The 27,072-nt window shown below is 40.7% G+C and overlaps 1 protein-coding gene across 4 annotated transcripts in view; it reads right to left on the minus strand.

Annotated features, from left to right (window-relative positions):
• SFSWAP (splicing factor SWAP) overlaps positions 1-27,072 on the minus strand; it is an 88,365-nt gene that overhangs the window by 57,190 nt on the left and 4,103 nt on the right. For 2 of the 4 annotated variants that reach the window (XM_072983415.2, XM_072983414.2), the window contains exons 2-10: positions 25,434-25,603; positions 24,722-24,856; positions 21,943-22,031; positions 19,214-19,439; positions 17,213-17,319; positions 15,957-16,092; positions 3,943-4,192; positions 1,984-2,115; positions 1,519-1,612 (exon numbers count right to left, since the gene is read on the minus strand). In XM_072983415.2, the coding sequence (XP_072839516.2) occupies positions 1,519-1,612; positions 1,984-2,115; positions 3,943-4,192; positions 15,957-16,092; positions 17,213-17,319; positions 19,214-19,439; positions 21,943-22,031; positions 24,722-24,856; positions 25,434-25,603 (1,339 nt within the window). Of the gene's footprint in view, positions 1-1,518; positions 1,613-1,983; positions 2,116-3,942; positions 4,193-15,956; positions 16,093-17,212; positions 17,320-19,213; positions 19,440-21,942; positions 22,032-24,721; positions 24,857-25,433; positions 25,604-25,959; positions 26,092-27,072 lie in introns of those variants that run through there. The other 2 variants (XM_072983417.2, XM_072983416.2) reach the window with 2 other exon arrangements.

Consider the following 27,072-nt stretch of genomic DNA (forward strand, 5'->3'; position numbering starts at 1 on the left):
GTACCCTTTAAGAACCACAGAAGACGAAACTCCAACATGATTTACTCAGACCTCTTGTTCATTCACATTTCCTCTAAAAGCATGAAAGAACTGCTTGGCACCATGTTAAATGGAACAATGAGGTTACTTTAAAGACCAAATACTAGTCATTGTTAACAAATCCACAATTTGCATCAGAAAACAACCTCAGCAAAGTTATGCAAACATGGACAAAACAACGCGTTTCCTAGCGACGATGCTGCAAATTTTATGATCTGGTTTGTAGAACAAGAAACATGCTCTGTAAACCATTCAAAGCCACTGAAATGGAAAATATGAAGGCAACATATACACAGGTTGGACCGAGTGACCTATGCGCGCTGATACATCATTTCACAGATTACCTAGGACAGAGGTAACACTTCAAGAGGGCAAGATCGTGCGGCTTCAAGTTCCAGAGATACCTCAGGCATAAAAAAAAATTTTTTTGCATCTAATTCACTTCTATTTTTTTCTTTTAAAAAGGCCCTGCTAGGACATGGACAGGTTTATTTCCACTGCTGGTTTGCAAATGTATGCAAGAGTTTATAAGAGAAGAGCCAGCCATCAATAATTCCCAACTGCAGGGGGGAAGTAAGATTACTCTGCCTCTGAGGTTAAGTTACCAAATGACAGGCCGCCATGCAACTGGACAACAGATGCCGCTCTGTACTTCTCCCTACAGGGCAAGTCTCTCCCACATTTGAGGTCGGAGAGGTACCCTTTGAGTTTGAAACACCCCTTGCCTGTCCTTACTCCAAGAGCCCTCGTCCAAGAGACTCTTTACAGCCAAACGCATGGCACATCTGAGGGTATCCATTTGTTCTGTGAAACTCAGCCCTAGAGGAAACGCCATCTAGCCCATGGGTTCGCCAACTTAGCCTTCGATCCATCCACTTACCCCTTTTCTCTGGAGAGAAAATCTGGACCCTGGAAGAGGCCAACAGCTACACACATCTACTTTTGATTTCTATCAACGTGGGGACCCAGGTTCTTTGACGGGGATAAAATATAAAAGATTCAGAGCCACTGCATGACAGCAGGATAGCTTTCAACCAACAACCACCACGTGCCTTTAAGTCAATTCTGACTTATGGTGACCTCTTTCAGGGTTTTTCAAGTAGAGAATACTCAGAAGTGGTTTCCCATTCCCATTTTCTGGGGGTGCCCGGCAACTGTGCAGCTTGCCCAAGGTCACACAGGCTGGCTCTGCTCGCAGGAGGCTCAGTGGGAAATCAAACTCCCAATCTTTGGCTTTCCTGTCAGATACCTAAACCACCTTTACCACCATGTTAATAATTCCATTCTATCAGCTGCCGTGCATTTCTTTCTTGTCAATACAAGACAGGATATTTAACTTTAAAATAAATCAATCGATTTTGCTGTTTTAGCTGCCCTGTGAAGCCCTTGGAAACAGAACATGGGGGAAAGTAGAGCAAGATTGCATGCAACTACAAACCAATAAATGCAACAACTTTGATTTTTTTTTTTAAAGCCTACCTTTGAGATGTCATTCGCCTCTTTCTGAAGGAAGAACTGTTTCTTAAATTCGTAGTAGGGATTGTATTGATGCCAAGGCTGCAGAAACTCAAACCTGTTGAGAAAGGAAGAGACTTGCAATTTGTGGGGGAAACATACACACCAACGTAGCCCGGCATCAGCTGTCATTTACTATTCGATCACCTCAGGCACAGAGAGACTATTTCATATTCCAAAATATAATAACTTTGGCCTAAATGCCCAGAAGATACATACGTTGGGAAGCACAAGCTTCCAAGATTCTTAGGCAATAATGCCTTATCATTAACTTCAAGCAGTCCCTTGAATTTTAATAGATGGAATTACAAGACATTAAACAGCTTTTTTTTTTTTTCAAAACAGACTGTCAATAAGAACGGAGCAAGCTGTTTGCTTTCAACATGTCATAAAATGGAATTGGGATGGAAGGAAAACATGCATACGTACCTTGGATCATTCTTGGCACGGACACTGGTCTCAAATTTAATTCCATTTCTCGCAACGTATTCAGCTAGCTTGTCAATTACAGGCTGGATGTCGGGAGGAGGGGGGATGATGGCAACCACAGAAGGAATTGTGCTGAAAAAGACAGGAGGACGTTATTAGGGACAGAAGCTAAGAATACAACGCATTGAACCAGAGGAGAAGTTCATTTGTTCTCTCACCGTGTGACACGAAGAAGGGAGTTTGTGAGAAATGACAGGGATTTTTAGTTAAGCTAGAAAAATCATGACACTGAACTCAAACCAAAATTAAAACACTGCCCGGTGTCATTGGATATGAATCATTTATTTCAGCTTCAGGATTGGCAGCTCTGAAGAGTTTGCAAGTAGGGTTCCAGATGGGAGTGAAGGAAAGTGGGACACTTTCTTAGAACTACTGCCATACCAAGGCTCATATCGGGAAAATTAAGAATATTTTAAATTGTTCTGTGCAATCAAGGTGGCCAGTGTGTTGCTTCAATCCAATTCTATGTTGCATCCTGACTTGATAAGAATCACATAGAGCGATATTTTACTGTTTCATTACTAGATTTCATTCATAACAGTGGCAATTATGTACATTTGGAACAACAAAACAAAATCCAAAGTCTAGTTTTTGTGGCTGATCCTAATGAAGGTACTGCTCACTTGTGGGTTTTCGGTTTTGCTTCCGCACGTAAAAATGTAAATGCTGAGGATGTCAACATAACCTTCTGCAGTTTCAGAATCAATAGAAGCACAAAAAGACCTTTCATAAGAATAATAGCATTACAAGATTTGAAGCTGCAGGGAATTGATCAATAAATTGGGCCATAAATGCTGCATTTTCCATGTATTACTTTGTAAAATTACACACAACCCAAGTGACTATTACCAAGGCAAAAACAATCCTACTTGGAACGGCTTTCAAGTCAACCGTGAGGCTTAGCCAAGAATTTATGACAGAATCGTAGCTTCCCTGAACTGAACGCAGCAAGCTTCCCCGCACAGTGGCAAACGTAGCCACTGTGACGAAAAACGATGTACATCGTTTCTCTGCAACAAAGACTTGTCTGCCACCAAAGAGGCATTTCTAAAAGGGATGGAATGCCTCACTTATGGACAACATATGGATAAAAACATGCTGACCATTTAGGGGTTTTCTTCCTGTAGATGTACCAAAGCCTGTAACTGTTTTAGAGTGCCAGAGAAGGGCCTTTCATTTAAGCTGCCTTTGTGGTTTCAACATTTCAACAAAACACACACCGTGAAATTTCACATCCGCTAATCATCATAAAAGACCTTCACATATCCCCTTCTTCATCATCTGTAGAAGCTATTCACACCCGTCTTTCTCCAAACCAGAGCAGTCATAAGATAAGCGCATCTCAAAACTTTCTTATACTTTTGACAAATATAAAACCTGCATCCAGACCCTTTCAGTTTGTCTCTACTACAGCAACCCACTTTGCAAATGCTGATGCTACGCAAATCACAAAACGAAGTATTTGTACATTTAGGAAAATATATGGGACATGTGAGGTTTGGGGGCACAGGCAGACCTAATTAGAGAACTTTTGGAGAGGCCCCCAAAATATGAGCATCACATTACATTACACTACAAAGAGAAGTTAATAGGTGAGCTACTGTGCATCACAGCCTGTACATTTCCAAATAAACGCAGCTTGCTTAAAATTCTGATATGGTAAAAATCTTACGGACTGAGAAGTACCATGCTCAGACTTAACAAAGGGCTCACATTTGTCTGTACTCATAAATGTGGCGCTGCCAGTGGGCTCATAACCAACAAGCTGCCTTGTGGAGGCCCAGGTTCTACAAACCACCATGCACTTGAGATGAGGCAAATAGCAGGCTGGATCATGGCCGTAACAACTGCTGTGGATCAACACAGAAACACAGGACAGGCAGGCTTCAAATGACGTACCTTGTGGATGCCGTTGTGGCAGGCATCACTCTGCCAGCCTCCTCGGCCGCCTCTGAAGAGGGAGGGGGTGGTGTTGTGCCTGGAGGTGGAGGCGCTGTTATCGTGGCAACCCCTGTAGTGCTTGAGACGGTCACTCCGGCTGGCAGTGCGCTGTAGTAAGTGGCCATATCGATGCCTGGGGGCGGAGGGGCGAGGCAGTAGGTTCCATCTGGCAACATGTAGTAACTATAATACATGGCTGCCACCGCCGCTATAAATGTATATATACATAAATAAAAGAAGAAAAAATTCTATGATCAGTACTTTGGGCTGTTTGAAGACAGAATAAAAACTCAGAGCAACAGAGATCTTTCCTCCACCTCTTACTGTGCACCACTGTCACATCATAAGGAGCACATCCATTTTGACCTTTCTAATGGGTAATCACACCCTCCCCCCCCCTTTTTTTTGCACAGAAAAGGAGGAATAATGTTCTGTCAACACATTTCAGTGAAATGAGGCAAACCCACCCAGAACCAAATGGAAATAAAGAGCAGGGTCAGAAAGGAAGCAAACCAAAGAGGAAATGAATCCCAAAGTCTTTTTCTTTTAAGTCATTTAAAGTTAATTCATTTAAAGCAGAAGAATAATGTTTATGTTTGCCTGATTAAAATCAGGGGAATGAAGCAATAAGTAAAATGTCTTCTTTCTGGTTGCATTTTTTAAAGGATTAAACTGCTTCAAAGCTCAACAGGACTGTAACTGGTTACTCTTGCTCAGGCAAATAGTTTTCTGTGCGATTCAAATCTTGCACTCCGGCTACTCAAGGCGGGTTCCATGCAAGGCTGCAATGAAGCTGAAGTTGCTAAGTGACCCCCAGCTGCTACATTTCTGACCTGGAGGCCTGGAAACCTGTCCTTCCAAGTTCAGTGGGTGGTCTGTTCCTAAGAAAGGTGGGCAAGTGATAAGTTTTGGAAGGAAAAGGACTAGCGAAGATGTCACTTGCGAAATTATGGGGTTCAGTTCTCATTAAAACTTGTTTGAGTATTAGACTAGGTCTTAAGGAAATGCAAGCTGAAGTCCATGCTGGACCATTCAAATTTACCATAATAAAACATTCTGAACTGTCCGGATGATGGAACAATTTTGTGCCAGGAGATGCTTCCAATTCATGTGGGAATGATAGCCAGGCATCTTGAACCTCCTCAATAATGCTTTCCAAAATGTGCATCCCAGACTTTGTTGATTATTGTCCCTTGGGGCTGTCTCAGCAGGACAAAATGGGCAACGGCCATAAGTTTGAGAAAATGTTTGCCTACTACTAATGAGGTTCTCCTTAAAAAGCTCAAAATTTATCAAACTCTTGTGCTCTTAACAGACCTCAGACAGCACCCTGATTCCCAATGACAAAAATATATATAAAGATCTGCATGTCCAGCTCCTAAGAGGTGAATGCATAGGTAATACTTCCCATGCAGCATTATAAACAGGATGTATCTGCTGTTAAAGATCAAAATGAATATAATCTCAACTGGTTCATGTTCGCAAGCATTCCTGTTATTTTGTCATCCCTCTTGCATGAATTACAGGGTTGCCAATTTAAAACAGCTCAGCTGCTTATGAAATAATCACCTTTCTGTCATGAGTTATGAAAAGTGTGCATAATTTATATGTTCCACAGGCACAACAAAAAATTATGGAAGTTTGGATCCTCCAGAGACCAAAAAAAATCCCACAAGTTCACAGCTGGTAATGCACAATTCCATTAAATATACATGTATGAATTCGTCATTTGTGAAACACCAGCTGATTCTGCCACTTGAAATAGGACTGTTTTTTGCTGTTTCTGGAACACAGGGTTGCTTTAATCCGTGCTTTTTCAAACTGCAGGAGAGTGAGACTCTTGAAATCACCGAAAATCAAAGCAACACCATAATGAGTCTGTAGATGATTGCGAGAGACTAATTGCACATGTAATACAGGCAAATCAAAGGAACAATGAGGAAAGGATTCAAAGAACGAAAGAAACAAACTGATGACAGAGGAGGGGAGGGCGATATGACTGATTCTAAGCAAAAGCCTTTGATCAAGAAAAGGAATGGAGTAAAGTCCTTACAAGGTTTCAACTTGTAAAGCTTGGTAGGTTTATCCTGTGCAAGGGTTAATGTGAGTTAGCTCATTCAAAAGTCAGAATGCCCCACATATGTGTTATTATATTTATTATTACCCCTCTAAACACACTCAAATTAAAGTTCTGTAACCACAAAATGACCCGCAGACAACTCAGACATTCTAAGGGTCCTCTCAGTCACTTTCAGGCAACAAAACTTGATAAATTTGTCGCCTAAAATTGTCTAATTATCAGACTAGCTCAATGGCTGCTTAAGGCTTTTCCTCCTGAATTGCCAACTAATCTCATCACCATTACATTTCTTTACAGTAAGGAAAAGGATATCATAAACGACTGTGACATGCCCAGCATCTTAAAAAGAATTCAATTTAGCTGTAGCAAATCATCTAGAAACATTATCTTTAAAGATGAGCAGAAGGTCCATCTTCGATGGTTATAGACGCATAAGAGGCAAGGCCCTAAGAAAACAGTTCCCTTCAAAATGCCCGATTTCTATATTCTTATCTCTAAAGAAAGGTCTGCGTTTCATCACTACATTCTTTTAAAAAAACAGCTATTCTTCAAAAAAATGCAAGCGGCCGCCCCAGAGAAACCCATAAAGACAAATCACAAGTTGGTCTGTTTCCATATTTTTAGGAAGAAATTTTTCCACCAATAATCTATACAGGGATGCTTAAACAGTGACCAACCTCTTCAAATTTATTTGTTTGCTTAAAATATTTTGACTCTGCCTTTCTCCTTGAAAAGGGCCCAAGGTAGCTTACAATAATGAAAGGCCATAATTAAAGATGAAAACAATGAGTATACGACGAGGGTTAACATCATTAAAACAAAGGAGTCAAAATTCCGAACAACGAATAAGGAGGCATCTTACATCATGAACAGGCAATATTAAGGAAATATCGATAAGTATACAAAAATGTTTAAAATGTCACTCTGAGAAATGGCAAACACAAAAATGAAAAACACAAGGAGTAATAAAAATCCAGTCAAAGCAGTCATGCATAACCATCTATCTAAAAAAATCACACACCAGTACCAATATATTGGCCAGAATCTAATGGGTGTTGGACATAGTTGTGGAACTGCTTCTGTCATTGGAATTAAAGGGGATGAATTTCCATTCTTTGACGGTGCTCAAACAAAACCTACTCCTATATACACGGAAAGCCTCTGGAGCAATCTGAGAGCAGTCAAATCGGATGAGCAGAAGAACATTCAGCCACATCAGTGCAACATTGAACTGACACCATGATGTATAAAGAGAGACAGATATGCTCAAAACACTTCCTTGGGTCACATAGTGAGTCTCCTAATGCCACGGCGCCAACCCATAATGACTCAAATTACAGGCATTCACGTGATACAGTCTGGCTCACCCGGAACTTAATTTTCAATCAACTTTTACTTATCTGCTGAAGTAGTTCTTAGAAATAAGCATTGGGACACCATGGCAACACCTTCCATTTCCTACAGAGTAATTGACTCTGACTTAACACGGAGACAGAAGATCTAGAAAAGGATGTTCGCTGTCAGTTCTGGTATGAAATCTCTAAGAGACTGGACAGAGGTGGATTAAAATAGAAGTTGTGTTATGCTATACATTGGTCGAAGCCTTGCTTCCTCAAGGAAATGTATATGTTGCTTGATCACAAACTGGCCACAGGTCATATATAAACACTTTAAGTAAAATGAATAAGCATGAGGCACGCTTATCACTGAGCTGCTGTCTCAAGCTATCTCCAAAACTTTTCCAAAAACACTTCCTCATTTTAATATCTTTATGTTTATGCCACAGATCCTACCTATTTACACCCATCTGCTTTTCCACTGGGTGCATCCTTAACTCTTTGGATGTGCATTCTGAATCAACAGAATCCAAATTACTTATTTTTATATTTCAGATGTCTGCGGACATAACTAGTTTCAAATATCCTTATCTTTGAATATTAAGCTGCTTGTTCCGGGTTCGACTTCTAAGAACAGTGCATCTATATTTGTCAGGAAAACATCTCATCAAATTTCCAAACATCTTTTATGTTCAGCATATCTCCATTTTCAGTAATAGCACACAGAGGGCTACTTAGGCAGATACAGCCTTCCTATTCCACATGTTTGGGCTTCTAAGAGCATGTACAGAAAGGTTCCAGCATGGGACTGCAACTGTTCAAACCATGTTGTAGAGAATGTTCATTTGACTCCCAACACAATGTCATTATCTTATTAAAAATGGATAAAAGATGATGTGCATGTTTAATCTATCACCAGGTGCTGTGTGAATCAGTACAGACTAAATCTAAAGTCCTCACTGAAAAGGAGCTGCAGACTACATTATGCAACAGAACCCAACAGATTTTGGACAGGAAGATTTCTATAAACGGAATAGGATTTTAGCTAGTGGCTGTGGGAGGAATAATTTGGCTCCAACCTGACCTTGGTATTGATCAAAACTAATACGAAGCAAACAGAATAATAAACCTTGTGGCCTCTGAGAAAGTGTACTGAAGCAAGTCCTTTAAATAAACATAGCACCCAACAGAGTTTAGACTCACAGGAAGCTTAGCTGGATTATTCTTTTTTAATGAGTTTCTAGTTGTCGTAGTTGCTACAGAAGCAATTATGGCAGCACCCTCCTAAATGGGAGGGGTTTCAACAGCCACAGGTGCATTCAAGATGGGAGATACTTCCAACAAAGGCACAAATGCACAAAAGTATACCCCAGGTCAAAATCACGCTTCCTAACTCGTCTACGAGTTTAAGATCCAGGCTTTGTGGTGGTTACACAACATTCCCCGCAATGTCTTCAACTGCTGCTTTCATTTTATTAAGCCTTCAGGGATTTTTTTTTCAATCTTGTAGAAAATTAGCATAACTAAGAAAATCAGGCTGGCGAAGAAAAAAATGATGGAGGAATCACTTAAGACAACTATTTGTTGGTTAACATTCTGACCTTCATTCATTTGGCCTTTGACTTGCTTTTCTATTTAATAGGCCATAAATGATCAAGCTAATTTCATCAATTTCAGTTTGAACAGAAAGAAATAATCTTCCAGTAGATGTCATGTTCCTTCCAGTAATTTAGAATTGCAAAGATCCTTTGCATTATCCTAAATCAACTCATCTCTCAAACATGAGCGCCTCCCCCAACGCAGAATGTAAAAAAGAAAAAAAGAAAGACACAGTTATAGCCAGAAAGATGAAACGTCTGCCTTAAATGTGTAAGCCTCCAGAAGTATACAACAACCATTTGATACTTTAATCTCAAAACATCAACCTCTTTGGTCTATGATTTACAGATTACGGATATTGGAATTTTATGCTGAACCAACAACCAAAGAAACCATTTAGTCTCCAAATGATGGAAAGACAAATACAGTGTAAATAAACTGACGATACAGAGAGAGCTTTTTCTGGACCAAAGTAGTACAGTGGTCCCAAACTCTTCCTTAGAAAACCATCACACATTTCCCTGTCAGTTCAGGGTCAACATTATGCCCTGAACAACATTAGATGGAACTCAACTACACCCAAGCCTTCCATTTTTTTAAATCTACTATGCTAGATGCCAAGAGTTCATGCAGCAATAGTAATTTCTTGATTACAAACACATTATAGGATTACTCCGAAAATGTCTATAACTAAACCGTAAGAAGAAAGCATTTACAGGGGGAAAAACAGAGGAAGTGATGGAAATTGCTTCTCCAGCCACACTGTTAAAAAAGAACAGATACCACCACTGACAAACGGATGTTAAAGTACCTGCGGTTCATACACTGATTTCTCCATAACCATGTATTTTGATCTATTTTTAAACCGCTCTGGGGACACACTGCTTGCCATTCCAGATGATGGTGACCTGCATTGTCCTTCGTTCCTCACCACTGACAATGCTAACAGGGGCTGTTATACTGCGGCAACATGTGGGAAGCGGGCATATGTCAGTCCCCTCAAATTAAATGTAATAAATGTCCCCACTGATCTTTCAGGGTTCCGTATTGGTTTCGGCAATTAAGATTTACTTTGGCCAATCTGTTAACACTTCAGAGTTCAAGAGACAAAGAGGATTCTGTGTGGTGGATGAACACGTCATTTGGTAAACAGGTTGACAAATAAATCAAAAAGCCAGAGTAACCTGTGCTATAACAGGAAGGCAGGCTTCACTCCCTCGTGCAATCTTCACCTACAGTGGTGCCTCGCAAGACGATTGCCTCGTGGGACGATTAATCCGCAAGACGATGTTTTGCGATTGCTGTTGTGTTTCGCAAGACGATGTTTTCTATGGACGATTTTCACAAGACGATGTTTTGGTCTATGCTTCGCAAGACAGGTGTTGTTTTTTTAAGACCAATGCTTCGCAAGACGGTCCCCCCCCCCCTGCTGGAACGCATTAAATAGATTTCAATGCATTCCAATGGGGAACCGGGTTTTGCAAGACGATGTTTTCTATGGACGATTTTCGCAAGATGACGATTTTTTCCCCATTGGAATGCATTGAATAGATTTCAGTGTATTCCAATGGGGAACCGCGTTTCGCAAGATGATGTTTTCGCAAGACAGCGATTTTCACGGAACGAATTAACAGTGTCTTGCGAGGCAACACTGCATTTATTATATATCACACTATGCTAGTCCATCTCACAAATGAAGTTGTTTCCCATATATAGTGCCTGAAGGTACATCACCCTAGCCACAATTGCTCCCTGCACATAATTACCAATAGCAGTATTTAGTGAGGCAGTTTTTTTAGCTGCACCGAGAGGTAACAATCTCAAGTGTGAATAAAATACTGGCCATCATTGGGGTTAAGTGGTTTTTGCCTGTGACTTCAGGAACAGAATGAAATGGTTCTGATAACTGTCCTTACCAAAGCCCAATGGAAAATTTCCAGCTTTCATCGCAAATAGCAGTGATTCTGTTAACGGGCTAGAAACCATGGCCGTGTTGATTTTGTTCGAATCTTCAAAAGAGATAACGTTGCAGGTTAACTTTTGCTCAAACCTGATGTTTCCATTCATCTCCTTGAAATATCAGCTGCAAGCACTTTCCAAATTGATTTATCAATTTTCTAAGGTTATACCGCCTCACAGTAGTTTCTGCAAGCTTGTCTGGAAATATTATCTACTGAAATATTATGCTGCTACTTCTACCCAGAAGGAAGATTCCACATATATATTTATATAAACCAACCGGAGCACGATATAATCCATATAGCAGTTATCTTCTCTTTTTCACATTTAAGCTGTCCAAGTTAAAGATGCTATCATATGTAATACAGGCCTGAAAGTGGACCCTTTTGAGAGCAACGGCTGAGGATGTGTGGAAAGTACACACAAAATGCTGATCACAGAACAAGCTTTTCAAGTTCTCAAGACTGCTTTAAATTTTATCTCTGCAAAAATCTGTGCACATTTTGGAACCCGCCACATACTACTAATAATTACAGTGGTGCCCCGCTTAACTATTACCCCGCTCCACAACGAATCTGCTTAACGATTCGGGTTTTGCGATCGCTTTTGCAATCGCAAAACGATGTTTAGATAGCAAAAAGACCGCTTTACAATGATCGGTTCCCTGCTTCAGGAACCGATTTTTCGCTTTACGACGATCAAAACAGCTGATCGTCGGGTTTCCAAAATGGCCGCCCGCTGTTCAAAATGGCTCCCCACTGTGTTAGGGAAGGATTCTTCGCTCTACAGGGAGCAGAAAATGGCCGCCCTATGGAGGATCTTCGCTTTACAATGGAGTATTTCGCCCATTAGAATGCATTAACTGGTTTCTAATGCATTCTAATGGGCTTTTTACTTTTGCTTGACAATTTCGCTCTATAGCGATTTTGCTGGAATGGATTAACGTCGTTAAGCGAGGCACCACTGTATGTGCCATCAAATCAATTCCAACTTACAACCCTTCTGGTTTTTTCACAGTGGCTCCTCCTGATGGTGCTCCAGGACTGGGCAGCTTGGCCAAGACTACATATATGGGCTAGCTTTTTTTGTGACAGACACAAGGGAGAACTGAACTCCTGGTCACTAGCTCCACAGCCATATGCTCCAACCCATTGTGCTACCCAGCTAGCTCCCTGTTAATTGTGTGGTGTTAATTCAAATTACACTAAGAGCCAGGTTCTTTCAATGGGACAGAGTTGTGGGTATTCTGTCCTTACTGCATGTGGATGCTGGGCATTAAATGTAATGTCCAGCATCCAGAGTGTGAGTTTTATTTCTCTTTTCAAACAAACTGAACACCAATGTCCAAACTGAAAGGATCCAGAAATTTACATCAGGCACAATGAAAATAGGATGTCTAGCAACATTTCTCTGAGCTGTGCACTTGCTCCGGAGCTCCCTCGGGGTTGTGCATAGGAAGCCAGCAGCCAGTTTACTTCCCGCTTCGAATGAAGCCTCACCCACCTCCATGTACACAGAGCAAGGCACCTGCGCAGCAAGACAGAAAATTAGAGGGAACGTTGATGACTGGCTCTTGAGGCTAAACCCAACAGTCAGTTTCAGGTAGAATACTGCCACTGAATGAATGGGCCCTACTAAGTCCACATATAAAGAAATCACAATGATTCAACAGGTCTAGTATCGACTGGATTTATTTCATTTATAACCTCCCTCTCGTCTATGATGGAACTTACGGCAGCATATTTGAAAACTTCTGGGCAGTGTTCCAGTCAGATACTGAGCACACACATGAATCTGTCCATTTCCTGACTATATCCTGAAAATCCGACTGCAGAACCTGGTACGGCATCACAAATTAAGTTTATGGATGCTCTCTGTTTAGCAAAGGGTTTGCCATGAGCTGTTATGAACCACTGGCTCAAACTTGCAGTTCTCCCTTAGGCGCACAGGTCCTGGAAGCACAACTCTCAGAAAGCCACAGTCCAGATCCAACGTCTCCAGTTAATGACTAGCAAAGCATGAGAGGTAGCTTTGGGTACCCACTGAGCTGTATTTCTAATAGTCAGCACCCTGTGTAATACTTTGCCACCGCATACCATGTGGATAACTAGGACAATGTTATGCAGTTTTTAAACTGGGTTTAATGGCACTCAAAATATTGCCCTAGGTATAGTCAGCTGTATCAGTTCTGCAAAACTGAATTACTGCCTGCTGCAGAATCATACTTTATCCTCAGATCAGTAGCAGCAGTTAACAGTTAAGAAGTTAAACCATCAATTACCCATTTATTTTTCACCCTTAAGGCAAACCAAACAAAAAAGCATGCAGAGGTTGTCATCCCTTTATCACAAAGTCTCCAGTTCTTGGGCTTTAACAAGATGAAATTACAGTCTTGTCAAATAATCTGCGAAACCATTTCTGTATGGATCGCATAATTAGAATCAGCATCAAATAATGCTGAGTCTGCACGCCCCAAATCACTTCAAAAATCGTGTTATTGACTTCAGCAAGCTAACTGCACAACTGGAACACGGAAGTTTCAAAGCACAGGCAAGGCTGAGCTACATATTGTTTCTGCATCTGCGGTCACCGCACAGAAATCCTGGCCCTCCATTGCTGACATTTGAAGAGGTGATAACGCCAATTATTCGTGTATGTTAAACAGAAATAACCCAAGCCACCTCTCTTCCCTTTGCAAAAATAGCCAGGGCAAAAAAGCCACTATATTAGAATTTTTATACTGCTGGAACTTGGGCCCCTGCTGTTTAGAACAATTGTGGGTTTCATCTTCTTGCTATAGACCATTTTCAAAAGAGGACAAAAATGCATTTCTGAAATAGACTAGCCAGTTTTTGTGTCTCAATATGAGTGGGTTTTTTTTTCCCTTTCTTTTTTACAAAGCACTCACAGAGCTACCTTTAGATACACATTCTCCCTGCAATGGAAGCATAATTCATCTGTGTTCACAAACACATTTTTGCTTAAGGCCTTTCTTGCAGTACATCAAAGTGCACCTAGATAAAAAATCATTTTGCAAAAATACAAGTAACGAGCAGGCGCTATGTGGGCTGCAAGCTGACTATTACTAGCATCTGTTCTACGTATAATGAAGAGGGAGGAGCAAGGGTACACGCAAGAGGGCCTTCCCTCCTGTTGCTCTCAGACTTTGGAACTCCTTCCCACAAGAGGCCAGTCCGGTCCCATCTCTGCTGTCCTTCAGTAATCAGGCGAAGACTTTTTTCTTCAGACAAACTTCCCTTCGATGACCTGGGTGGGTTTTAAATGGATGGTTGTATCTTATCACTTTGAATGCATTTTGGCATTGCTTGTTCTTTCTTTTTTCTTTTTAGTATGGTACAGTATTTGTTTGGGGTTTTTTTAGTATCTGTATATTCACTGCTGTTAGCGTTAAATACTGTATTATAATGATGTAAGCCACCTTGAGTCCTTTTTAAGAAGAAAGACAGCGCAAAAACTTTTTAAAGCCACTGTGATAGATCAGTGGCACTACGATCTCAACAGAAGCGACAAATAAAAAAAAAGAGACAGAAGTATTTGAGATGCAGATTTATTGCACGGAATTAAGTATCTGCTGCATTGAGAAGGTGACCAACGAAGGTAAAGGAATACAGACCAAGACAACAATAAAACAAAGAAAATGCAGAAAGCTAAAATAAGTTGAACTCTTGATGGGCAAAATGGTTGATCAGTTGTGATGATCTACACAAAGTTAAAAAAAGAGGGAAAAGTGCAGGAAAGAGAATGTCTTGGCTTAAAAATACAGGGAGGGGAGGGTTAGATGTAAAGACAATGTTACTGTTCAGAACTGTCACATCCTAAGTCAGTAAACCTCAAATGATGTTCAATCCAAGGCAGGAAAATAATGAAAATAAGCTAAATGGGCACCACTATTCCATGCCATTCAGAACAGGGACTCACTGGCCAGTGCTGACCAGTCGCTCTTTCTATCTATATCAGGCTTGTCCAACCTGCCGCCCGAGGGCCGCATGCGGCCCAGGTTGGCTCATAACGCGGGCCAGTGCAATTTTTTATTTTTAAAGAAATTCCAAAGTTTCAAGTTACACTGCCGGTGCTTGCGGCTGGGGCACGTCACAACGGGGGGGGGGGGGGGGGAGAGGGAAGGAAGGAAGGAGTAGGACAGGAGGGGAGAGGGGGGCTGTGTGACAGCATTGTGCCGTCCCCATCAATAGGTGGGCCCCATAAAGCCACCGGAGTCGGATTGTGAGAATAGTGTTCAGTGGGATACCCTGAGGATGCAAAGACCATTTTTCTGATGGCTAAATGAACAAACATGGCATCTTTGGAATGAGGACTGCTTCCAAATTTAACCATGGGGGGGGAGGGAGGGAAGCGCACAACATGCGACTGGTAAACATCTGGGAGATATCATGTAGAAAATACAGAGGTGGTGGCTCACATTTAAGCACTTCTGGGAGCCTGCAGCACACATTTGTGCCTTCTTCCAAAACACATGCTTATCGTTCCATCAAATGTTACCGAGTCAACATTTTGCCTTCATTCGACCCTATAAGTTAAGGATGGGTTTGCTCATTTCCACCTACAGATGTGCATTACCGAAGATCAAACAACCAGGTCACTCTAAATCTTCTTGAGAAGAAAAAAAAACCCAAGTCAAGCTGCAAGTATCACCCAAGTAAGCACTAGGTTTGATATTATGAATATCGGCTAACCATCCTCCTCCTGAAAACGGGACTTTGATAACACAGCTCCCAACAATAGGCGGCCATAAATGAATCAGAAGAACTCCGCTTTCTTCTCCCACCCATACAGTTGCATCAAGAGAGCCTGGCTAGATGCTTGAAAGGAAAACTGTTGAGTAAACATACACCCAATCCCAAGAAGTGGGGGCATCTACTAAAATACTATTGGGTGATTAGCACTCTTGCTTCGCCCAGCTCCTGTTCATAAATAACACCCTTCTCACATACTTAATCCTCTTATCATAATGTACTTACGATCTGAGGAATATTCTATTTGTGAGGATGGAACAGCTGCTCCCTCAGCTGGCTGAGGGGCAGCCAAATTGTTGTCAGCCTGAGCCTTGCGAACCAGAACTGCCAAAGGATGATCAGGATCAACCACCTTTAAAGGCTGCAGGAAAGGGGAGAGGGGTGGGGGTGGGGTTCAGGGAGAGAGGGAGGGAGCGAGAGGGAGAGAGAAGCTCATGAGATTTTGCCCCTTTAATGAATGAACAAACTTGCAATTTTTTCCCCTACTACAGAGACACAACTTCATCAAACCCTATTCTAACATCTTGTTCTCAACGGTGTGAAGCCGACCTGGACTTTCAAAACACTAGGTCTCCGGAGCATAAACTCTGCTGAGTTCTACCAGCTTGACAAGACATGGGGCTATATCTCAAATGTGTATTCTGTTGGAGGATAAACCTAGCCAAATAGGAAGAGATTACTGAACGATGACCTTAACAATCACAATCGCTACACATGGTATAAATGTGATCAATATGAGGGGATCCTCACCACAGACGTCACACATTTTCAAGATTCAGAAGCACAAACTATGGTTTCCTGAAACCAGCTGTAAATTTAAATCTTATGTACTCAGAGATGCTTCAAAAATAGATGCAGATCAACAGTATGCACCATAGGAATAGCATGACTGTAAAACAAAGTCCTTTGTCATCTGCCACTTAATGAAGTTAAATCAAAGGTAGCATTTAACTGAGTTGCCCACCAGCAATAGACACCTATGTATCCTATTTTCAGCACTTAACAATTTCAGGTAAAGAGTTTTTATAGCAGAGACTACTCAATTAAGAAGCCTCTATAGCTGACCTTGAGTTTTGTGCTTTGTTACAATGTGAGCCACCAAAATTAAATGCTTAACTCCAATTGAGATGCCATTATATTAGCTGAACCGTTTCTCATGGCAACCAGGAAGCACTATGAAAAAAAAATCTCTAGCAAGATTCTAAAATCCAGATCATTGCATTTTTAACTTCCAGGCAGGCTTCTGGGACTGGGATACAGTTAATGCTGCACAGAAAGCCATTTCAATATCGTTACACAACACAGTGGCCTACCTGCTGATCCCAAAGAACGAGTAAAACAAACAAACCAAAAAAATCCACAATATGTCTGCAGACCAAATGGGTCTTGGGATTCTAGCAAATCAGGAGTTTGGTTTTAAATAACAACAGCAATGTGCGTGCTATATAGCTCTTAATACCAAGTTTTGCCAGACTATATACCTTCATAAGCTCTTCAAGTCTATTGCGCTTTTTAGAAGCAAAGAGACTCGGATGCAGGTAGTTGTCCCCATCATCGTCATCATCTTCCTCAGCAGAATCTCTTGCACCTGTGTTAGAAATGTATGGTTATAGTCTATCCTTACAGGTTGATACAGAAGGCAGTGGCTTCCAGAATTTTTGCTACAGCAGATAAATCATAAATTAAAAACAAATACATTCTAGAACGCGTCCATTTGAAATTTCACATGTGAGGACTCTGCAGAAAGAAAAGGCTTTTTTACACAAGTTTACGTTAAAAACCAGCTGTAATGGCCCTGCAGCATTGTCTTTCAAGATTTTGGAATATGCCAGCCAAGGTACTGTACGACCCACCAGTGTAACTCAACTGGCATAAATTTCATGGGCAAATTGCTGCACGTTGTGACGTTTGCATAGAATGTCCTGCTAAACAACACCCTATGCTAGCTTAACTTGCAGTGATTTGCCAATGAGATTTATACGAACTGCATTATGACAGTGTAAAAATGCAACAAAAATTTGGCCACTTAAAATTACATCTAAGCAAACTCGGCATGGATATAAAGAGAAGCAAAAACATTTTTTTTGCACTTTTGCTCCAATTGTCATGGCACTGGAATGAAAAATACATATGAAACTGCTTCTCTTAATTCTAGATCAAGAAAATTGAGTCTCTTAAAAACTAACCAGGTGTTAAATAAAGTCATTATAATACACCATGCTCTGACTGTTATGGAAGGAAAGAGACCAGATCGAAGTTTAGTTGTTGTGAGGCACAAATATACAATCCTCTGAAAAATTTAAGCGCTATTTTTTTCCCTAGCAGTTATCAGCTTTTCGTGGCAGAAAAGAGTAATGCAGGAAGAATCTGTCTGTAATTAGTGCAGCTCATTTAATGCATGCTCCAAACACTGAGCATACATCAGGAAAAACAAGGGAACAGAAGTCTGCAGTTGATATATTCAAAACATGACTCTTTATTATACTGAAATACAATAATGTGAGAACTGCAGAGCTGGAAGGGGCCCTATGGATCACCGAGTCCAGCCCCTGTCCAGGAATCACAGTGGGGAAACAAACTTCCAACCTCTGGCTCTGCAGCCTGTGATGCCTCATGGGACGAAAAACTCGCAAGACAAATGGTTTTGGCGATGGGGTTGATTTTTAAATGTTTTTCTATGATGTTTAACTTTTTAAACATCACAGAAAAACATTTAAAAATCAGCAAACATGAGGCAAGAACAAAAAAATGGAAAACATTCGTCTTGCGAAGCATGGCCATAGGAACATTTGTCTTGCGAGTCGTCAACCCCCATCGCCAAAACCATTCGTGTTGCGAGTTTTTCGTCCCGTGAGGCATTCGTCCTGCGAGGCACCACTGTAGTGTGAGCAAAAGCATCTGAACCATGATGCTTTTTCAGGTATCAGGTGCTTGATTTGGCCAACAAAAAATGGGAAGTGTGTGTCTTCTGTAACCTGTGTCCTTATAGGTGTCCACATGAATCTTCAGTTTTCTTATTCTCAATATTTTCTTATGAAACTATGCAGCAGAGAATTTCAATAAAACACACACACAAATGTATGCAAGTCCAGCCTCTGTCAGGAAGGAAGACTGGAATGCACATTCAAAGACAGCTTTCTTTTAGCTTTAGGGGAGTCACATCAAAGAGGCCGAAACCGCAACTTCAACTTCAGTTCTTTTAAAAAGTAGCTTTTTAAAAAGTAACTTCACTAACTGTTGTTGAAAGTCAGGCCACGCCTGGGGAGCCCATCCTTCTAACACATTTAAACTTGGAATTATCATCTCACAGCAAGCTCCCTCGCCTTTGGTAGCTACATGCAAATCTGCAGCAGGAATCGGAGAGCAGTTCCCTCAACCGTCAGATGCCAGAATGAATCTTGACAGAAATGCAAAAGCCTCAAGCTAATGCACATCCATTAATGTTTCACCAAAAAGAAAAAGAAAAAGAGAGGACCACTTACTATTTTCCTCCTCTTTCTTTTTTTCCGAATGAGCTGCATATCGTCCCTCCTTCATGGCTTTCTGGATAAATTTGTAGTAAGGGTTGAGGTAGTGGTCAAACCGCAGAAAATCAAACTGGGAGTTGCGGGCTTGCTTTGCTTTCAACATAATCTCAAACTGGGCCCCTTGCTTGCAGACAAAATTGGCAGTCCGTTCTATGATTGCATGCATTTTGGCTGTGGGTGGCTAGGACAAAAAGGAAGAAAACACAGCTGCATCTTACATTCCACAGTTCCAACAATTACATTTTCCTGCTAGTGCAGAAAATGTACTCAAGACTTGAAACAGGAGTTAATCCATTTCCTATGGTTATGCTGATCATTCTTACTCACTCACTGGGGGTGGCTTACCACTCAAGTTGAAGCAGTTAGTGTGCACTTGCATGTTTATTAGCTAACAACGACAACGACAACAACAACAATAATAATGCACAGTCAAGTCAGTTTTGACGTATGGTGACCCTTTCTAAGGTTTTCCAGGTACAGAATACAGTTTACCAGCCCTTTCTTCTGGGTGTAACCTGGGACTGTACAGTTTGCCCAAAGCTGGCTCTCCTAACAGGATATACCGTAGGGGAACTGAACTCTCAAACGCTGGCTCTGCAGCCAGAGGTAGAAAACTCATCAGTGGGACCTAAAAGAAGTTTAACAACAGAAACTCTCATCTCCATTTAGGAACTGAGATCAAATAACCAAACACAGCCTAATGGTTTACTGTGAGATGGCAAAGACTCAGTTTACCTTGAATCCTAAGAATAGGGCAGAAAGTTTGGCTGGCGCGCTATGTTCATCTTGGCAAGTCGCAACCTACGTAAAACCGTCTATGCCCGAAAGAAAAGCTCTTGAATTTCACTATACCAAACTCAGTTCAGGAAAATCTAACCACAAATACCAAAAAGCTGAGATGATTATGATTAATAAAACCAAACTAGAGATGGGTCTCTAGTTAAATAGTGAGTGGTCGGTCTGGCCCCGGGGGCTGGACCCTTGTTATCTGCACCTGTGGGGGGGATATTCATATAAAAATACTCCTGTCTCTAGACCAAACCCATTGGGTTTGCAAGTTTAAAAATATATTTCAAGCCTTGAGGCTCCAACATGGAGTCTGTCTCCTCTGATGAGGCGTGTTCTATCAACAAGACACCCTATTTCAGAATAGACTCTTTTTTCTTAGAAATTCCACACACAGAGGGGGACGAAGTCCTTCTGCACGGATATTCCAGGCCTTTTTCAAGGTAAATAAACACAGCTGCACTTCAACCTATTGCCCATGGTGAAAAAAACCCCCAACAAACCCAAACTTTCTGGGCAACTTATCCTTTACAAGCTTTGTAGAACTACACCGCCTCACAGTCTTTACTTAATTTTCCACTTCAGCAGCTCCTACTTTCCTTAATTACACAAACACATTCTCATTCTTTGTAAGCTAGCAATTTTAAAGAAGACACATTGCTACTAGAACCAGCAGTAAACGGAGCCTACTGCATAACTTCCTGTACAGAGCTGGCAACAGTTTGTTTTTTGTATTTTTATATTTCTCTCTCTCACACACACACAATTCAGCATAACTCTCAATTGTGCAGTTGTCTCAAAAACAGATACAGGAGACCAGTAATTAATGGAATCATACCAAAGGAAATGATATTGACAGAGAGATTACAAATGGTCTTATGTGCCACAGCTGTAACTATCTAATGTGCTTAAGTATCAGGTAAAACTATATTCCATTGTGCGTTAATGCAGAGCACTGTACGTTAATCCACACAAGATAGCTTAAAGAAATTAAATATAGAGCATCCTCTGCCAATAGCTCCAAAGAAGTGATAGGATCCTGCAGTGCTCCACATGCTGGATCACATCTTCGTTCATTCCTAATTATTGGCTATGCTGATAATTCCTAATTATTGGCAGGTTCTCTGCTGCTGATCAAATAGAAACCTGAAAATTGAATGCAGTACCCCGTAGAAAACAAATAAACCACTAGAACTGCAAGTTAAGGCAAAGATTTTTGCTTTCTTAATATACTGATCAGTATTTGCATGCTGTGGTGAGCATATGAGCATAGGCCTTAACAGCAAGGGTGTTTTCATGTGGATCAATTACCACATGGTTCAGGCCTAGACTTCACACAGATAATAAAATTAATTATTGGCCATCAAGATAATTCTGACTTATAACCAATGCTTTTGAGGGCTTCCTAAATATAGAGTATTCAGATATGGTAAGTTCCAGACAAATGTTACACATATGTCTAGTCTAACAAGAAGACATTCCACATAGTGCCGTGAGCATGATTCTATATCCACAAACATGCACAGCCTCCAAAAACACAAACATTTCATTACTTAAGGGTAACCCTGGTTATTTTCTCTAGTAAGACTATAAACAATACAAGATTAGACAATCTCCATAACAAGATCTACTGGATGCATTTGAGACAAAACATGACTATCCTTCTTAGACATGTTAACAGAAACTTTTTATTATTACTTTTCATCTCTGGAATTCAAAGCTACTAGACCTCAAACAGCCTGTTCACTCAAACTGTGAAATCCAGTTCACTGCTTATTTTGATATCCATTTTTTCTCTCTCTCTCTCTCTGTTTGTGCGCGCGCACACACACACACACACACACACACACACAGAGAGAGAGAGAGAGAGAGAGAGAGAGAAATCTGCACACACTTACCAGTTCGACATCGGGAGGTACATTCAGTCCCGAAGGAGCTACAAAAGGTTCTTCATTTTCTTCTGTATTTTCTACCTTGGCTGCAGCTACTGTAAATCAGAAGATACAAGATAATATATAACTAGTTTTGCAATTTGAACGCAACAGACATAAACCACCACGTAAATGACTTAACCACTTCTGACTGTCACTCTTACCATCTATGTTGCATTTATACTACTTCAACATGTCAAAACAGTTTAACAACAGCAGTTTATTTGTTTAGCCTGCCTCTTCCAGCTGATGCCCTTCAAAATATATCTTGTTATATCAATTGGCTGTGCAGCAAGTACACACAGCAAATCAAGATACATTGTCTGTTCATCAAACACTCTACACCAGCATACGTGCTTCACAAAACCAAGTAGAATGGATAAGGGGAAAATGTTCTCAAAATGTATATTTAACTGATTCAAAAGTTAATAGGGCAGTTAGATCCAGAATCTGCCTTCCGCTGATGGAAGGATTTTGGTTGTAGAAAGGCTTCAAACCAACTCTTGGAACTAGCCCACTTCCCCCTCCAAAAACCACAGCCTCTCCCATTTTGCAGGATCCCAAGGCTCTTTCTGGAGCATTTTCAAGGATAAATGGAAGAGAGAAAGGGTGTTCTTAGTCCCCAACCAAGGCCCAGCCGCACATAGCTAATCTAGATAGAAACAAAAGTCAGCCCCCAAATATAAGCCACATGGAATCCTCATCTGTCTCAGAATAGTAAGAGCCTCGTGGCGCAGTGGTTAAAACGCTGTACTGCAGCTAAAACTGTGCTCACGACCTGGGGTTCAAATCCCAGGTAGCCAGCTCAAGGTTGACTCAGCTTTCCATCCTTCCGAGGTTGGTAAAATGAGTACCCAGATTGCTGGGGGGGGGCAATGTGTAGCCTGTATAATTAAAATTGTAAACCGCCCAGAGAGTGCTTGTAGCGCTATGGGCGGTATGTAAGTCCAATAAATAAAATAAATAAATAAAAATCAGATCGATAGTGCATCATTTACCACTTGATGGAAATCAACTCTTTATAAGAACATTTACATAATGCATTTTCTACTTAAGGTAAACTGTTCTTAATTCTCTCCAACCCAACTATACACACACTTGAAGCCTGATACACACATACTATATACAAGGAATCTTTCCAAAAGGACATTTTCTTTTTGCCTTCCCCACAAAGCTCCTCCACGGAATACACACGGACCCTCCTAAATGGCATGAAATGTGTAATGAAAGAACAAGGAGGAGGCAGAATTAGGGGGAGGCATCTGGTGCAAGTGCTGTGGTAATAGAAAACTGCAGATGTCAGACGAGGCACTCGCATGACGAGTTAAACACTTGAACTCTCTGTGACCAATTCCCAGAGGTTTAAAAATAAAAAATGATCAACTTTCTTAACCAGGATATGCAACTACGAAGTACCTAATAAAACATACACAAACACACACACACACATATCTTATTTATTAAGCTTCGGGAGGGGAGAGGTGTCAGATTTCACTTCTACCATACAGAACAATTTCTTCATGGTTTTCATTGATAACATAGACTGTAGCGATGCTTGTATCACACACAGTCACTTGGCTCAACCGCATACACAAAGCAACACTTTGCATTGCACTGGCACAATTATGCTAATCAGACGCCAAAGGAAAAGGAATGTACTCAGCCTACTCTTTGTCCTAAATCTGCAGAGCAAGTCACAGGATAGAGGAAAAGATTTAACAAATGCCTACTCTTTTCCAACATCATCAAATGTTTCGTGGAAAACCATTTTCTAACCTCCTTCTGTTACTACAAAAGCACGTTCTGGACGACAGTTTTCGACAACCGAGTTCACAACAGGGGACCCACTTTAATGAACTGCCTTATGAATGTCAGTTTCCTTCCAATGGCTCTGAAAACTCTAGAAGTGCCTTATAAGATTTCACACAACAGTAAGTCTCACCATTAGCAGGTGTCAAAGCTTTCCTGTTCTACTTTTTAAAGCCTAGACTTCCTGCTCTCAGAAGGCACCTGGGTAACTTCAACTGTTCAAGTATAGACATCTGTTGAATCTCTACAACTTCATTCATACACAGTCAGATGGGGGGGGGGGGGAGGAGCAAAAAAGACCCAAGAAAACTCTTGTTCAAAATTAGTCACTGTAGCATTCTCCTATTCCTGCAGCAGCAATGCATGCGTGTACACGCACACACAGAGCACCTGGACACTTTCAGTACATGTGGGTTTTGCTCTTTGCACAAGTGTTTTAAATAATAAGAGATATTTTAAAATAGCCACACATTTAGTGGCCTGGTACTGACCAGAAACATCCCAGAACACTGTCACAAAACAATTAAAAAAAAACCAGACGCTTGAAGTCCAGGCTGTCAAGTGCATCAAATTAAGATGGGTATGTGAAGCAGAGAAAGAGTCACGACCCTGAATGGAATGATGTTTACTCTGAACGTTACATTTCATAATCACTTATTAGCTAAGGGCTCATGAATTATTTTGGGAAGACCAATCTGTTTTCTATACTGGCTAGTATCTCCTTCACCTCCCACATGCATTTTTTTAAAAATCAGGTTTTCTGATGATTTTTTAAATGATTCTTGATTACTTTCATTGCATTTTAAAAACGTCATTAGAAGACTGCACTTAGTCACAGATTATTCATCCCACATCTCCAATTAAGAGTTTGCATTCTGAACTCTACAGTATCATTTCCTGCAGAAACTACTCCCTACTGATCCACAGAATATCTTACCTTTTGATTTCAAAGGCTGTTCTTCTTCCTCAGTGGGTTCCGAAGGATCGTAATAGTCACTGCTATATGTGAACCCCACTGCATTATAGGTACCATCTTCTGCCAAAGCCTCGCTCAGTCTCTTATATTCTTCCTCTTGAATAAAAATGCAACGTTCAATTAAGACCTGAACACATTTTAGTTAAAGAGTCATTTACTTGTTTTGTTTTAAATTACGTGACGGTTTAAACCTAATATTCAAGCACAAACATTGACCACCAATTCACCCCAAGGGCCATCTGCGATCACTGAGATTTCTGCCAACCCAAAAGGGGCAGAAGGTATGTACTTTGGGGAAGATCAGTTTTCTCCTGCTGAGACAAGTGTCTTAAAAGTTAAAACCAGTTCTACCAATCACAAAGAAAATGACATGAACTTTTCGTTTGATACAATACTGTTAAAGAAGATAAGTTAAAAGTGTCTCAATTCTCAGTGTGCCCTCAAAACGTGGGCAATTTCTTTGTGGGTCTACATATAACCTATCCTGAGGTCCTCTCAGATACGCAAAGACGCCTGTTTTTCGCATCCACTGGGTACTGTCAAAATAATATCAGAAAGAGTGAGTATATAATGAGCGGGAACAATACTTTTTTTAAAAAAAAAATTCAAACAGTTGATTTTAAAATTGCAATTAAAATGTGTTCTAACTCAGGAAGTTGTCCTGGAGCAATACCTTGCCTTGCCTCCTCCTCAAGCAAGTCCGTACGCAAGGCTAAATACCTCTCTTCATCACAGAGGGCTTCTATTCTAGCCTCCTCTTCGGACAACTGGTAATCTCTGTTCCAGGTGGAATATTCAGCATCATATTCAGAAAGGTCATGGAGGTGACCCCGCCCATCATACCTGCAACACGAAAAACATGGTCAATGCAAGAACTTTGGGCTTTCAGTTCTCCCACTATGCAAATACTTACCACATCAAATGGGGGAGGGGAATGATTTAATAAGTTAAAACTAGGGAAAATTTAATTTCACTAATCACTTCTTTACCCCCTTAAAATAAAGAGAGAGAAAAATCTTCCCCTTAAAGATTGACTAGTATAGTTAAAGGCAAATTGTTTCAACAGTTAAAGAGAACCAATTTCTTCACAGTTCTTACCGTTCATGGTTCAACCATTCAATACCCTTGCCAAAAAAAAATGCTTTTTTTTCTGCAAAGGCAAATAGCTTACATTTACACAAACCCAAATACATAAATACCTATCCGAAAGAACCAAACGGTCGCAATTTCCTCGCTTCTTTTCTGCTAGTCTTGAACTCTCAGGAGAAATCTTCACGAAAGTAACTTGCGTCCATTGGAGGTAAAATCATGGCTAGGCTCGGTCCCTAGCCATGCGGCTGAGGAAAGAAGCGCTGGGTTATGGGATAGAGAGACACACATGTATAGGAACAGTAACGTATATGCAATTTAAGGAGGTTTTCTAAAGGAGTCACTGTTATAATGCGGAGACATGCAAGTCCCCTTCACTCACACATAATTATTTTGTGGTGTGTAAACAACTATTCACCAGCTATCTTTGGGGAAAAAAAGTGAGAAACTATGCCTCAAATGAACTCTTCAATATGCCTTTTATGGGATAATTTTTCTACATGATTTGTACAAGTCTATAATTAAGTTTCTTAAATGGTGCCAGTCTAGGAAGAATCTAATTTCCTCCTAGTGATTAGGAAAAAGAAAGCTAACAGAAAACAAGTTCTGTATCCATCTGAGAACAAGCAAGTTCTCAGATGGATACTGCACACAAAATTTAACTAAGAGATGTGACAGATCAAAAACAATGCAATTAGCAGACTCTTACTAAGAAGCCTATCCTGCTAATCAGAGAAGTTGCCTCAAAGGTTTTACTAGGAACCTCTCAATACTAATTTTGTCATCTATAAGATAAAACAGGATTGTCCAAGGTTAAAATATGCTATTTTGAAGCCTTTACAATGAGCTTAAGAAGAGAGGTTAGACACCTCCATTTAGTTAACTGAGCATTTCCTTGTACAACTGAAACCAATTCGGCATCATGCTTTCATATGCAGCTGTAAAACCTCCTTAATTTACAAATATAGATTGTTTAAAGATCATGGGCATACGCAGGATTTGCTCACACCGTTGCTGTTGTTTTCACCCAAGAATTGCCAATAAAATGCCTTCTCACCAACTGGCCTCTCACCAAATGTTTCGTCACGCCTTGAAGACCAATGTATTAAATTCATATAAATTTTCATGAACTGGAGCCCAATTCATTTGATGCATGGAGAAAAACAGAATGCATTTGCAGTTAAACTAATGCTCAAGCTGGTCTGCATAAAGCAAAGTTCTCC

The sequence above is a fragment of the Pogona vitticeps genome, chromosome 14, assembly GCF_051106095.1.
Source record: "Pogona vitticeps strain Pit_001003342236 chromosome 14, PviZW2.1, whole genome shotgun sequence".
Classification (NCBI taxonomy): Eukaryota; Metazoa; Chordata; class Lepidosauria; order Squamata; family Agamidae; genus Pogona; species Pogona vitticeps.